The following is a 14,634-nucleotide window of genomic DNA, read 5'->3' on the forward strand; positions in this document are numbered from 1 at the left end:
ACGGCGCACATCTGGAGCCCCGACAGGGGTGGAAGGACTCACATCTGGCCAGGGACGGTGGGGGTTAGGGGACAAAGCGTGCCTCCGTTGGGTCCTGCGGGGCCCGGGCACCTCTGGGTCCCGCAAGAGGTGGAAGGGAGGGGACGCGCAGCTGAGTCCGGGTGTTTTTTTTTCCCCTTCCTTGGGGTGGTAGTGGGATCCTGTGACCCAAGTAAGGGGTGCTGGGGAGGGGTCCGCGTACTCACCCCCAGGCGCAGACTCGGCTCCGACTCGGGAGCCCCGGCTCCGGGCGGGGCGGGGCTGGGGAGGGGGAGGGGGAGTCGCCGGGCGGCTTGAGCTCTGGGCTCCTGCGGCGGCCGCGGCAGCGCGTGGGGGAGGGGGAGCAGGAGGAGGGAGGGGAGCCAGGGGAGGGGCTTTCGTAGGACCCGCCCCCACGCCGTACACGTAGAAAGTGCGCGCGTACTCACGGAGCACCGCTGACGCGCAGGCGCAGGGTGCGGGGCGGGGCCTGGTCAGCGGGGTTCGTGGCGGGAGATTGTCTGGGAGCCAACGCGGTATGAAGGGGGCTCAGGGGCCGACTTGCTCCCCTCTCGCTGCTTCTTCTCCGCCTTTCTTCTCTGCAGTAGGGGAGGCTCTCTGGGGGAGGGGTGAGGATAGGCCATACTGGGCCCAGAGTCAAGAGAGAGGGGTCCCCACCCTTTGCGAGGCCTCAGATCTGGACCCTCTGGCTGCATGGTCCACGCCGCTTCCGCGCTTCCCACACCCCCTCGATTGAGCTCACTTGCTTACCCCGGTCCGGGAAGTGGAGTCTTGGGGAATAGGGGCTGCGGTCTAGCTGGGCCAAGTCACTTAGGCCGGTTGCTCTGGCGCGTCTCCTGCGGTTTATCTGCTCCTCTTTCTCCCAGTGGGTCTGGAGATGAGTTTGTTAGAACCTTCTTCCATGCAAAGAGGGAGTCCTTGCTTTCGCTTCTGTCAGGCTGAATGACTCCTCTGGTCCAGGGAATTCCCTGCTTTTTCAGTTCACCAAAGCCCTCTCCTAACAGGGGTTAAGACTGGGTCCGCCTCTTTTCTGTATGTCATCGCACAAAGACAGGACAAACACCACCTGTTTAATTTCGGGTTCTTAAAGGAGACAGAGGAAATAATTGCTTTCCACTGTGCGCAGTAAGTGAGCTTTGCCACGCTGAGACGTTAAGGGATTGATTGTGTAGCGGTCACAAGACCTGAGACGAGTCACCTTGGGTTGTTTGGGAAATACTGGCACCCAGGGCCTTGCAGTCACGGCTGGACACTGCTTATCCTGGTCAGTGTGTGTGTGCTGTATTTGGATATTCAGCTGCCCGTTGTAGCTGGAAGGTTACAACTATAACTGTTGTCTTTCAAACATTCCCATGAGTGACTTGAAAATCACCGTAGTACATCATGGCCATCGTGTGTGTGTGTGTGTGTGTGTGTGTGTGTGTGTGTGTGACCGACCCAAGGGCATGGGAGTGTATTATACTGTTTCTGTGTGTCAGAAAAGTTTGGAAAGGCATTGATCTTTTGTATGCCTCTCGATTTCCTTGACTTGAGTTTTCAGTCAGTTTAAACCTTCTGAAATTGCAGTTGATGAGTGGACCAGCAGTGGAGTTTCCCTGTAACCCTAGATGTGGCAGGAGTTCATGGCCATCCTCAGCTGCTTGTGACAACGCCAAACCCACATACAAAAACCCAAACCCTTCCCAAACTGTGAGAGTTTTGTTGGAGGTAAGGGAAAGAAGATGGATTGATTTGGGTTTGTGTGTAAAACTAGCCTGACCCACTCCCTGGAACAATACAATTCACCTAGAGGCCAGACAGCGCTGATAGTGGGTATCTAGAAGATGGAGATGGGGGCCATGGTAACCTGGTTTGGGCACTTCTGGAGATCACTGGAGGATTTGTTTCTGGAATTTTACTATTTTTAAAAAAGTAATACAAGTGTGAATCTGAACCTCTTGACTTCCTGGGTCCATTTTTCAAGTGGCTGTTATCTGAACACAGTACCTAGAATCTTAGATGATACAAATCCAGTCCATGCCCCCCGCCCCCCAAGACAGGGTTTCTTTGTGTAACTCTGGCTGTCCTGGAACTCCTGTAGATCAGGCTGGCCTTGAACTCAGAGAACCGCCTGCCTCTGCCTCTGGAGTGCTGGAATTAAAGCAAAGTCCTTTAAAGATTATCTTAATATGGTCTTGTGTGGTTTGGCTGTCACGTGTGGATCTGCCCAAGTGTATTGTCTCATTCTTCATGTTATGTGGTTCTGTGGGAGCTTGGGAAGGCCTCGAGAAGTCAAGTTATAGTTTAACCTGTATTTATTTGTTTGTCTGTTTATGTGAGAGCTTAGGTCATTAGCCCAGACTGCCTTCAGAATCACGATCATTCCTCCTGTGCCTTCATAGTACTGGGATTAAATGGGTGCACCACACCCAACTTCAGTCTCTGTTTTAGAGGTCGAAGGTTTATCTGGTATAATTTTACAGGTATGTTAACCATGATAGTCGGGGTTCAAGAAAGGACCGTGATTCAGAGCTCACGGTGTTGTTCTGGGTCACGAACATGCTGCCCCAGAAGGAGAGGTCAATAGCTTATTAGTCACTAGGGAATCAGGGTGGGAGGTCCCTATCCAAAAACTCTTAAAAATCACATCTATCCTTGAAAAGTCAGGAAGCACCTTGCTGCGACTCTGAACTGAGAAGCACTTTGAGGACTGTGATTCGAGGTGGCGGAGTCGGTGCTGCCTTGTGATGGAGGAGTCTGTAGACCAGAAGGATGCCGAGTCAAAGTGGTCCCTCGCCTAACTGAAGCTGAAACACTTTCAGATCCATGTGGATCTGCTCTGCCCAGTGCCCCCAAGTGTCCACAGTTCACTGAGACCTGGAGCAGGGACTTAAAGGTCACAGACATCAGAGAGATGAGTTGTGCCAGTAGCATTTCCTCTTTGAGTCTAACCTTGCTAGCCCACATTCCTCCGGCTATCTGACTTCTCATCCCTGGCTCCTTGCCACTGCCTCAATTAAGTCCTCATAGAAAGTTAAACATGAGATAAAAACTGTGGACCTAGTTGAGAAATGGGTTGCTCAGTGGAGCTGTAGTAGAAATAGATCTTCATATTGTTGAGAGGAGCTGTGCTCCTTGGGACTGGTGCAGTGAAAACATACCTGGGCAGGAGAGTCAGATAGCTTCTGCTTGGGCTGTGCTGATTGTGGTGTGTTACTATTATTGTTACTGTTATTGTTTAGTATTGACAGGATGTTACTATGTAGCCCTGGCTAGCTCAGAATTCAGTATGTACACCACCTGACTCTGCCTCTCAAGTGCTGGGATTACAGGCGTGCACCACCATGCTTGGCCTTGGTTATTTGTTATTTTGTTTGTTTGTTTTCTTTTCAAGACAGTCTGATAATTCAGGCTGGCCTTGAACTTGTGTCTAGCTGATCTTGAGCTTGAACTCTTGGTTTTCCTGCCCTGCCACACACACATAGTGTGTTGTTTGTTTTCAGTCAAGTTTTTTAGTGGGTAGAACTGCATCTGAGCCATACCCCTCTCCTGCAGGGTGTACTGGGTAGGGACAAGTTTGATCACTGGTCTGGACTTGGTTGCCGTATAACCTGGGAGGAGTGGCAAGCAGTAAGTACCATTTCTGACTTCATTCCTCCACCTGCAAAATGATGCAAGTCCTCAGCCTGTCCAGCCTCTTACAGTTGCCTGTTCTTGTTTGTTTTTCTGTTTCCATTGGGTGCTTAGGGATGAAATCATCAAAGAAAGCGCTCTGGTGTGGATACTTTGAGAATTACAACATACTAGATTTGTGTGAGGTAAAACCGCATACACAAACTTCTGAAAGAGAATGAGAATGGGCCAGTAGGGAAACAGTAGCAAGTGTTTAAGCAACAAATACAAGTACTTGTTGGTCCAAATGCAAAGGGTCTTTTTGTGATTCTTCAAAGTGTCTAGGCCTTTGCTTTTTCCTACTTAACATTTGATTTATTTTATTTTTGGAGATAGGATTTCTGTAGGTGAAGCTGGCCAGGAATTCCTAGACCGGCCTTACTAAAGGTACTCTTGTCTGTCTGGATTCTCCTGCCCCTGATACTACAGACAACCCAGGACGTGTAGGCAAGACAAGTGCCTCTGCCTCCAGAGTGCTGGGACTGAAGGTGTGTGCCTCCAGGCCTGGCTTGGAAACAATGTATAGATCTGTGATACTCAGTATGCAGCATATTTGTTTAGAGAGCTGCTCTAATGGTTACTTTGTATTGAAATTCAACACCCAAGGAATACCTGGGAAAAGATGGCCCAGTGAGGCACCAACACACTTGTGCACAAGTCTGAGAAACTATAAATTGCTACCCAAACCCATGTAAAGGTGGAAGGAGCGATCTGACCCCATACTTGCCCTCTGACCTGTGACACACACACAGTAGTAGATAAATATCCTCAATTAATGGTGCTTTTTTTCCTCACAAAGCACACCAACCATAGATGCTTTGGTTTTGGTTTTGGTTTTTTGAGACAGGGTTTCTCTGTAGCTTTGAGGCCTGTCCTAGAACTCACTCTGTAGACCAGGCTGGCCTCAAACTCCGAGGTCCGCCTGCACCATCTCCTGAGTGCTGGGATTGAAGGCATGCCCACCACTGCTCGGCTGTGCAGATGCTGCCTTAATTGCTCTTCTAGTCCTTAGTTAGAAAACTAGCTGACTTCCCCCCAAAAGAAAAGAAAGCTAGCTAAAAATGAATCCTCTAAATCAGTGGTTCTTAACATTCCTAATACTGCAGCCCTTTAATACAGTGAAACCCCCAACCATAAAATTATGTTTGTTGCTACTTTGTAATTGTAATTTTGCTACTGTTATGAATCATAAATATCTGTGTTTTTCCAGTGGTCTTAGGTAACCCCTGTGAAAAGGTCATTCCACCCTCCCCCCAGGGTTGAGACTCATAGGTTGAGAACCACTGCTCTTAAACATCAGGCATCTCAGTGCATGAAAAAAGTCAAAACACACAAGCTCACAGAACATGGAAACTGCAAATTGAACTGCAAATCAGTTCTGCCCACTTGACAATTCTGAGCTGTAGCCATGTGTGTCAGTAGCTACTCTACCCTAGAGTACTAAGCAGGGCAGATACTAGACCCTGCCTCCGTGAAGCATGCATTCCAGTGGGATCTGCATGTGGAAAGGCTAGTGGACAGCTCACCAGCGTGTTTCTGAAGTCCCCCTCTGTGCCTCTGCAGCATGGTCGAGACTTTAGCCAAGATGGGAAGGGGCATGCCTCTCAGATGTATGAAATCATCTCCACCCTGCCCTGTGAAGGAGAGGTTGTGTGATTCACACTCTGAAGTGGGAGGTTAGTGCTCGTGAGTGGACCAGAAAATCACATGAAAGGCCACCTCTGGCACCGAACTCTACCAAGTAACCTGGCTCTGCCTAAATGAGAGTGTCGTAAAGGAAGAAATACTGAGGACTGTCTGGGCAAACACAAGGCTTAGAAAGAAACAGAACATTCTGTGTGCCCAGGTCTATCTAGCCTCTGGTCCTGTGTCTGCAGGCTGGACTCAGGCTAGCAGAGAATGTGAAGGCCTGTCCATTGCTGTCCCGTGGCCCTGGAGCGGTTAATGGTGTGCACATTGTCCATACTAGACTGGGTGGTGCTTCCAGGGGTCTACAGACAAAGCATGAACTCTCACCACCACCAGCACCATCTTGGCACCAGGGAACTCCTAGAGGGGTTGCCTGTGGGGTTCCAGTGTCACATGGGGGAGGGGGAACGACACCTAATATATTTATTGCACACCTACAGTTTTTTGGGACCTGAGATTGTTGTTTCCCAGTATGGGAGAAGCAGTTGTCTTTGGAGGAATAGGGCACATGGGTGAGGTCTGTGACTGTGCCTTGGGGCCACAGGAAACTGCTAAGTCCACTGGGGTTGAGGTCAGAGGTCACAGCCACTGCCAGATCAGTTAGAAACAGCGAGAGTGGCCGGGCGGTGGTGGTGCACGCCTTTAATCCCAGCACTCGGGAGGCAGAGGCAGGCGGATCTCTGTGAGTTCGAGACCAGCCTGGTCTACAAGAGCTAGTGCCAGGACAGGCTCCAAAGCCACAGAGAAACCCTGTCTCGAAAAAACCAAAAAAAAAAAAAAAAAAAAAAGAAACAGCGAGAGTAACCATGGGCCTTTTTTTTTCTTTTTCTTTTTTTTAAAGAAAGATTTATTTATTTATTATATATACAACACTATGCCTCCATGTATGCCCGCATTCCAGAAGAGGGCACCAGATCTCATTACAGATGGTTGTGAGCCACCATGTGGGTGCTGGGAATTGAACTCAGGACCTCTGGAAGAACAGTCAGTGCTCTTAACCTCTGAGCCATCTCTCCAGCCCCCCCATGGGCCTTAAGAAAGTGGCAGTCTTCCCTGGAGGGGGACCCCTGTGCTTGAGGGTCGGGTACAGAATCGCTACCCTCCTAGTTCCTGGGGCCATTTGAGAGGTCCTTCTAAGTTTCTGAATTTGGGGTAGAGTGTGAAGGGACATCCAGAATTACCCAGAAACTGCAGGGCTCTGATCCCAGTGACCTGGGAAGCTGAGGCTGAAGGATGCCAAGTTCAAGGCATGGCTGGGCAATTGAGTGAGGTGGTATATCTGTGGTAGAGGCCTTGCCTAGCACTTTTGAGGCCCTAGGTTCAATTTCTCTCTTGTCAGGATCAATCTAGAGCTGAGATGTGGCTTAGTGGTAGATGGCTGTTCTAGGATATGCGAGGTTTGATCCCCTCAGCATATTGAACATTTCCATCAGTACAGGATACAGGGGTGTCCTGGTGTAGATGAGCTGCAGCTCACGTGGACAATATGGCTCGGGTCTAGGTCAGACTCAGTAGGCAGAGAGGGCGTGGGCCACAGGGTCAGCTGAAAGCAGGTGCTAAGTGGAGGCCTGGGCCTGTTCTGTAATGGTCAGAAGGTTCCTTGAACACTGGGATTTGTGGTGGGACCCATCAGGAGCTTCTGGGGACCCCTCGACACTTGTGCAGGCCTCAGGCTAGCATTCTAAGAGCCCAGTGCAGAGGTGAGGTCCCTGTGACCTCAGGACTGACCATGTAGACTGCATTTGAATCATTTTGAATATCCAAGGATGCCGGGCGGTGGTGGCGCACGCCTTTAATCCCAGCACTCGGGAGGCAGAGGCAGGCGGATCTCTGTGAGTTCGAGACCAGCCTGGTCTACAAGAGCTAATTCCAGGACAGGCTCCAAAACCACAGAGAAACCCTGTCTCGGGGGAAAAAAAAATGAATATCCAAGGATTCCCTTTCCTCTGGGAGCCAGCTTGAAAGTCTGCTGGCATCAGATGGCCCAGCGTGGCTGGGGTTGAGGGTGCAAGCTGGTGCCCTTCAGAGCTGTGGTGGTGCTCTACCCATTTTTGGTTATACTTAGAGCATGAATCCACACTACAGATTGTCTCCAGAACTCAGATAGGGACTGGGCTGTCACTCAGCTGTGGAGTGCTTGGCAGACAGGCTGAAGGTGCCGGGTGCAATCCCAGCCCCACAGAACACAACGGAAACCTTGGGTTGGATTTAAGAGAATCCCCTCACCTGGGATTTCTAGTCATTCAGCAGGCAGTGAGGTGCCTACAGATAAAGTGGGCATGTAATGTCAGTTGTTTTTTTGCTTTTGTTTTTGTTTAAGTTTTTGAGATGGAGGTCTATCTGTATTGCCCTGGCTATCCTGGAACTTGCTAGTTGCCAGGCTGGTCTCAAACTCTGCCTCTGTCTCCTGAGTGCTGGGATTGAGGCATGCACCCCCACACCTGGCAAATGTCAGTCTTCTTGATGGAACTAGAGCGTGTTAACAGTTGGGGAAATGCTTCAGGTTGCCATAAGTGGACCATTGTGGTTCCGATTTCAACCTTGCTCCTCGCTGTGCCATCTTGGTCAGGTTACTTCTCTGGCCTCGTGCGTGCGTGCGTGCGTGTGCGTGCAACAGGGAGGTCAGTGAGAATACGCACTGCACAGTAGTGTTTAAGTGAGATGACAGTGAACAGCGTTGGGCTGTAATGGCCACAACAAAGGTTCATCAAGAAAACAGGGTCCTGAGAGCGCAAACAAAGCCTGAGGGGAGCCAAGGAAGGTCCTGGTTCTGCCCTTGACTGGTTGTGGACTCTATGTAGTGCCTCAGGTTCCTCATCTATGAAATGAGATGGGAAGGAGGAGAGAGCTGATGGGCATGGGTGCCCCGCCTGTGCTGGGCACTCTCCATCGCTCACTTGCTGGGATCTTTGCCTTAGTAAAGATGGACTTTCCCACTGGTCTCTGTGTCTCAAGTGCTCAGGGCCTCCTAGGTTAGCTGCCACCTGCTGCAAGTTTTCTGATCGTAGAGCAGGCCAGCACTTCATAGGCGTCCCAAGGAGAACACTGGGTGATGGGATTTGAGGCAAGGCACTAGTGACAGTCATTTGTGGAATGCCTATGTATTTCTGCAGAAGTGACTGGTGAATTCTCTCCCACCTTTATTAAATAGTCTTATCTGAGGCAGGCATGTTGAAACCTCACTAGGCAGAGCTGTGTGTCAATACTCGAGTGCACAGGCCTAGCTCGGGCTCCCCAGTGGTGCCCTCTGCAGCCAACTGTCTGGGTGGAAGAGCTGGCCTGCTTACAGCTGGGATCCCCGGCTGGTTGGTGGCAGACTTTTCCTTGCCATGCCGAAGTGATGTTTGTGCCCTACGGGACCTTTCTGGATTCCTGACGCCTGGGTGCCTTAGCTGTCTCCTGTCTGTGGAAGTTTTTCCATGCTGCAGTGCTGTGGGGGAAACTCACCCAAAAATAGACTGTGGTCAGTGCCTTGGCAAGGGTGGCTTTGGCTCTGCTTTGCCGACCTTGTGCTCCACAGGTGTCCTGGCATTCACATTTGGGGAAGGGTGATATGTGACAGGTGACTCTGGAAGCTGCTCAGGTCGACATTTGCAACCCCCTTTCAGACTGGACCCAGGGTGTGTGCAAGCACACTACCACTGAAGTGTATTCTCAACCTTTTAAAAATTTATTTTTGAAAAAAAATTATTTTTATTTTGTGTGTACCAGTGTTTCCCTACATATATGTAGGTACACAACATGTGTGCCTGGTGCCCAAGGAGGCCAGAAGAGATACCTGGCCCCTGGACTAGAGTTACAGATAGTTGTGAGCCACTGTGTGGGTGCTGGGAACTGAACCCAGGTCCTCCACAAGAACAGCTAGTGCTCCTAACCACTGAGCCATCTCTCCGACTCCATGTTTTGTTTTGTCTGTTTTTGTTCTTGTTTTTCTTTTTTTTCTCTCTCTCTCTTTTTTTTTTTTTTTTTTCGAGACAGGGTTTCTCTGTGGTTTTGGAGCCTGTCCTGGAACTAGCTCTTGTAGACCAGGCTGGTCTCGAACTCACAGAGATCCGCCTGCCTCTGCCTCCCGAGTGCTGGGATTAAAGGCATGTACCACCACCACCCGGCTTGTTCTTGTTTTTCTAACCAGGGTCTCACTGTGTAGTTGACCTTCTTGGAATTCACTCTGTAGACCAGGCTGACCTCGAACTCATAGAGATCGCCTGCCTCTGTCCGCCATTGGGATTAAAGGTGTGCACCTCCACCCCCGACATGTTTTGTCTTTTAATAATTTCTTTGAGACGAGGTCTCAGGTAGCCCAGGCTGGCCTAGAGCTCACTAGGTAGCACAGGTACTGAACTTTTCGCCCTTCAGCTTCAGCCTTCAGCATGCTGGGATTAATAGATGTTGTAAATTACCCAGGGCAACCGAGCACTCACTCTGTGGTCCTGCCAGGCCTGTGCTGCCTAATGCTATTCCACCTTTTTCCAAGGTGCTGACGTGGGTTCAGAAGGCACGCCGGTGTCAAGAAGGTGTACGGCTTTGTGTCCCTCTTGGGAAGTTGTGGCTAGCTCAGATGTTCTAAAGGAACCGGTGTCGGTTGCCTGGGGAAGCTGCCCAGGGTGGGGCTGTGACGCAGCACAGTTTGAGCTGGAGTTCTGTCTGATCATCGTGTATCATCCGAACACTACGATTAGTTCAGTGACTAATGAGCTTGTGCTCCGGTGTCCTCTCCCACATGTCCCGAATAAAACAGGCTCTGTCCCCTTTCCTGCAGGTTTGCCGTCTTGAGATCCCATGGCTGTCCTTCCTGGGCTCCGGGGCTCTTTTGCCCATGTCAGCAGAACATTCGGCCTGCGCTGCTTCAGGTAATGCTTGATACCTTGTTCTTACAAAGTTACCTGGGTGAGCCTGCACCTTGACTGGATCCTGTGATGACAGAGTGGGAGGAGCTGGGCGGTGTCCTGGGCCAGTGGGGGAGGGAGAGGACAGACGTGCAGGAAAGCGTGGCCTGTGGTGGAAGCTGATCTTCAGTCCTGCCAGACCCTTAGCGTCACCGCTCTTGGTCCTGCCATCCCCAGGGCTTTAACACTCCTTATGTTTAAAAAAAATTGCTCTGTATGTGTGAGAGAGATTGATTTGGGCATGCAAGTGTCATGGTGCACATCTGGACGTCAGAAGACAGCTTAGAAGTTGCTTCTCTCCACAGTGTATGTCTCAGGGATCAAGCTCAGGTTGTTGGCTTGGTGGCAGGTACCTTTATCTGCTGAGCCATCTTTTATTTTATTTTTTTTATTTCTGAGACAGTTTCTCTGTAAAATAGCCCTAGCTGTCCTGGAACTAGCTCTGTAGACCAAGCTGGCCTCAAACTCAAAGATCCTCCTGCCTCTGCTTCCCAAGTGCTGGAATTAAAGGTGTGTGCCACCACCACCCAGCCCACCCCAAACTTTTTTAAGAATGGGTGTTTTTTGTTTGTTTGTTTGTTTTTGTTGTTGTTTTCTCAGGACTGTGGATTGAGTCTGGGGTTTCCAACTAACCCGCTTTTTACATTTATTTTGATTTTTGTTGTTTTGTTTGCTTTATACAATAGAGTTTCACTGTAGAGCTGCAGCGGGCCTGGATATTTCCCTGTAGACCAGGCTGGCCATCTTCCCACTTCTGCCTCCCGAGCGCTAAGGTTCTAAGTGTGTGCTACCAGCCTACTGCTTTGCCTTTTATTTAGAGACGAGATCTCACTAAGTTTCCCAACTCACCTTGAACTCTGGAGCCCACATTGACTTTGAACTTGCTGTCTTTCTGCCTAATCTCCTGTGTAGCCAGGATTGTATTCTTGCAACACAAACCCCGGCCCAGTTGTTCTTTAATTACAAAATTGTACATTCTTGTCAGTACATGTTCCCTTAACCAAACCTAGGTGGCCCCACCCCAGCCACATTGTCTTCCCCTTTGAGATCCCATGCTGCTCGTCTCTGCTAGTCCTGTGGAGCGCTTGTGGTGCAGAACAATGTGGGGGAAACAGCTTGGCAGTAGCCTGGTGGCCCGAGTGAGTTCTGTCCCCAGGTCCTGTACGGTGGAAGGAAGGCACCACCTCTTACCTCCACACGTGTACATGTGCGCACACACACGAAGTAAATAAAAGTAGTTTTTAAAACATGGTTTTTAGGGCTGGCGAGATGGCTCAGAGGTTAAGAGCACTGACTGCTATTCTGGAGGTCCTGAGTTCGATTCCCAGCAACCACATGGTGGCTGACAACCATCTGTAATGAGATCTGGTGCCCTCTTCTGGCCTGGAGGGCATACATGGAGGCTGAACACCGTGTACATAATAAATAAATAAATTTAAAAAAAAAAACATGGTTTTTAAAAAGAACACGATGTGTATAATAGTAGAACAGAGAGAGGTCTGGTGAGGGCATCTAGAAGAGAGGTTCTGAGGAAGCCCTCACAGAAGTAGCCATGGGATAGTGGGGACTGCGAACTCGGGACTCCTGAGTTGGCAGTGTGTGCAGCTCACATTGGAGGGAGCTCTGCAGTGGAAAAGTCCAGGCTAAACAGAGGAGCAAGAGGCCCAGAGGTGGAGGCGCTAGCTGGAAGCCATGGGGATAGGCGAGGAGAGAAAAGGTTCTAGGGGACCCTGGGGTTGTGTTAGAGAAAACCACACTTGGGGTGAACAACGGGAGATGGAAATCCCATGGTAGGAAGACTGGATCTGCTAGTGATAGCATTCTGTTTCTGAAAAGGAGTGGTCTGGGGTGGTGTGCTGCAAGCTGTAGTTCCATACTCTCACCTTGGGAGGCTAAGTAGGGGATCACTTGCTCTCAGGAGTTTGGGCGATCTAGAAGACCCATCTCCAAAAACAAGGCAAAGCCCCGTGCTAGCATTAAGAAGTTGTTGCCTGGACAGTGTCTGGTTTCTGTCGTGTTGTGTCAGGACTCCCTCAGAATAGAGTCTCCAGCTTCCCAGATTCCAGGAGAGCAGGGAAGGGCTGCACCTGGGGAAGCAGGTTCTGCAGGATTGGCAGGGGTGAGGCTGCCTATAGAGACTCCTTTAGTCCTCTTTAACTTTCATAAACCAAAGGCTGGAGATGAAGTCTGCCGTGAAGTCTGTCACAGAAGGACCCAAATCCTGACACCCAGGAGAGGGTCTCGCTGAGGAACACAGGCTGGCCTCAAGCCTGTGATCCTCCTGCCTCAGCTTCTCAAGTGCTGGGATTACAGGTCTATGCTAGCACACAATCTTAGAAGCTCTCAGTTAAAAGGAATTGGGTAGTAAGAGCTTCACAAACCCCTGACTTTTTGTTTTAGTTCCTGGGTCATACTCTGCTTAGCACGTACATATATGTATATGCCTGTGACTGACATGTACCTCCCAGCTCTCTGAGACCTGTACCTTGTATATCACAGACTTTCTTCTCTCCCACTAGCACCTCCGGGAGCCTCCGTGCCATCCAGAAAATGACTCGGGTGCGTGTAGTGGACAATAGTGCCCTGGGGAACACCCCGTACCATCGGCCTCCACGATGTATCCATGTCTACAACAAGAGTGGGGTGGGCAAGGTAGGCGACCAGATTCTGCTGGCCATCAAGGGACAGAAGAAGAAAGCACTCATTGTGGGACATCGCATGCCTGGCTCCCGAATGACCCCAAGGTTTGACTCTAACAACGTGGTCCTCATTGAGGACAATGGGAACCCTGTGGGGACTCGGATTAAAACACCTATCCCAACCAGCCTTCGCAAGAGGGAAGGCGAGTATTCCAAAGTGTTGGCCATAGCTCAGAACTTTGTGTGAGCAGCATGCCTCTGAGCCGTGCAGCCATTCCCTTCACACTGGTGACAGTTGGAATAGAATAAATGTTTTACTGTGTGCTTCCTTCCTATGCTGTCTGAGTTGTGGTGGTGAGGTGGGTAGCAGCAGTTTAACGCTGACCTCCTCCCTAGACCCCAGGAGGGCCTGGGCTTTCTTCTACAGCTGGCAGCCATGCAGTGATTCAGCAGCTATTTCTCTTCTTCACTTGTTGATCTCTGTGGGGAATAAGGACTCCTCAGTCTCTTTAATAGAATCTTATCAGTTATAAAGAATTGGCTGCTCTTCTAGAGGGCCAGGTTCTATTCCTACCACCCATATGGAGGCTCAAAGCCTTCTGTAACTCCAGTTCCGAAAGATCTGATGCCCCTCCTCTGGCCTCGGTGGGGACTGCATGCATGTGGTACACAGACATACTTGCTGGCAGAACATTCTTACACATAAAATTGAAAAAGAAAATAAATTAAAAGATACTATAGCCACTTATCAAAGTGTCATCCTGGCCTCTGAGAGACCAGTGATGGGGGTCCCCGGCCCTGGGCTCGACTGCCTGGATTTGAGTCACACCTTCACCCTTGACCACCTCACAGCGTTGACAAGTTGTTTCATTTTTCTGAGCCTCAGTGTCCCTACACGATGCATGATAATGGTGCCCACTTAATGCCATTGATATGAAGATTAAAAGAGCCAATGCCTGTGAATGCTCAGAGCAGCCCCTGGCAGCAGGAAGTACTCGACATGGGCCATTTCCTGTATTGTGACTGCATGTGCCGTGTGCCGGTTCTAGAACAAAGGTGAGAGCAGGTGTGCTTCTCATCCTCTGGGCACTCAGAATTGCAAAGGGAGTCCACAGGAACCCAATAATTCTGCAAACGCAATGCCCAAGTGTAACAAGGGCTCATCACGAAGAGTTAGACCTTCAGTAAGGTTAGTGCTGTCCTCAAGAAAGGGTAGCCTCAGCTGCATCTAAGTCAGCATTGTGATAGAAGCCCAAATAAGGGTTCCTTGAGAGGCCGGGTGCAGTGTGGACTGGGAAGGGGCTGGAGGGAGCCTCTGGGCATTGGGGATGTGTTAGACTTAGCGGTTGATGAGTGTTTATATCTGTGAATAATTAATGAGCTGTGTGCTTTTCAAGAGTGGAAATTTGCTAGAAAAAAAGAGCAGGTGCACAGGCCCTGGGGTAAGTACCAGGGCCTTTAACATGTAAGCCTTTGGAGCCACTTCAGATCTGGCACAGCAAGTCGGGAGAGGAGTGGACCTCCATTTACTCAGGTCTCCTTGGCTGTGGGAAGGAGGCTTTTCTTATCCAAATACATTAAGATGCATGTGATGGGTATTTAGGAAAGAGGAGGGGAGGTGGATTTGAAGAGGACAGGCTTCATTAATTCTGTAATATGCTACCATGAACTGGGGCGCAGTCAGAAGCAGATGCCTTGAATAGGGCTGATACGGTGGTGAAGGCCAAAGA

The 14,634-nt window shown here is 50.0% G+C and overlaps 2 protein-coding genes across 7 annotated transcripts in view; one reads left to right on the forward strand and one right to left on the reverse strand.

The window, feature by feature from the left end:
• The window catches only part of Tmem63b (transmembrane protein 63B), a 27,921-nt gene extending 26,919 nt beyond the window's left edge, over positions 1-1,002 (reverse strand). For 2 of the 3 annotated variants that reach the window (XM_041655500.1, XM_041655502.1), the window contains exon 1: positions 246-372. The gene's annotated coding sequence lies outside the window, so the exon portion shown is untranslated. Of the gene's footprint in view, positions 1-245; positions 373-467; positions 637-789 lie in introns of those variants that run through there. The other variant, XM_041655501.1, reaches the window with a different exon arrangement.
• On the forward strand, positions 468-13,228 carry Mrpl14 (mitochondrial ribosomal protein L14). Of its 4 annotated transcripts, XM_041655506.1 has the most exons (4): positions 1,022-1,164; positions 1,606-1,746; positions 10,139-10,229; positions 12,785-13,228. In XM_041655506.1, exons 3-4 carry the CDS (start codon positions 10,159-10,161, stop codon positions 13,149-13,151), a joined length of 438 nt encoding a protein of 145 aa, XP_041511440.1. In that variant the 5' UTR covers positions 1,022-1,164; positions 1,606-1,746; positions 10,139-10,158; the 3' UTR covers positions 13,152-13,228. The 4 variants fall into 4 exon arrangements, with proteins under 4 accessions (XP_041511437.1, XP_041511440.1, XP_041511438.1 ...); XM_041655503.1 differs by lacking the exons at positions 1,022-1,164; positions 1,606-1,746 and adding an exon at positions 468-554; XM_041655504.1 differs by lacking the exon at positions 1,606-1,746 and having other exon boundaries at positions 1,038-1,164.
• Positions 13,229-14,634: the final 1,406 nt, after the last annotated feature.

The sequence above is a fragment of the Microtus oregoni genome, unplaced genomic scaffold (genome assembly GCF_018167655.1).
Source record: "Microtus oregoni isolate MIOR12 unplaced genomic scaffold, Mior012 000007F_ref0000211, whole genome shotgun sequence".
Taxonomy (NCBI): domain Eukaryota; kingdom Metazoa; phylum Chordata; class Mammalia; order Rodentia; family Cricetidae; genus Microtus; species Microtus oregoni.

What these genes read in the sequence shown, in the direction of transcription:
- Mrpl14 (XM_041655503.1), top strand. Translation starts at nt 10,159, where the DNA reads ATGGCTGTCCTTCCTGGGCTCCGGGGCTCTTTTGCCCATGTCAGCAGA. An exon ending in TTCGGCCTGCGCTGCTTCAG is followed by an intron (nt 10,230 to 12,784) that starts GTAATGCTTGAT and finishes CTCTCCCACTAG; the next exon opens with CACCTCCGGGAGCCTCCGTG.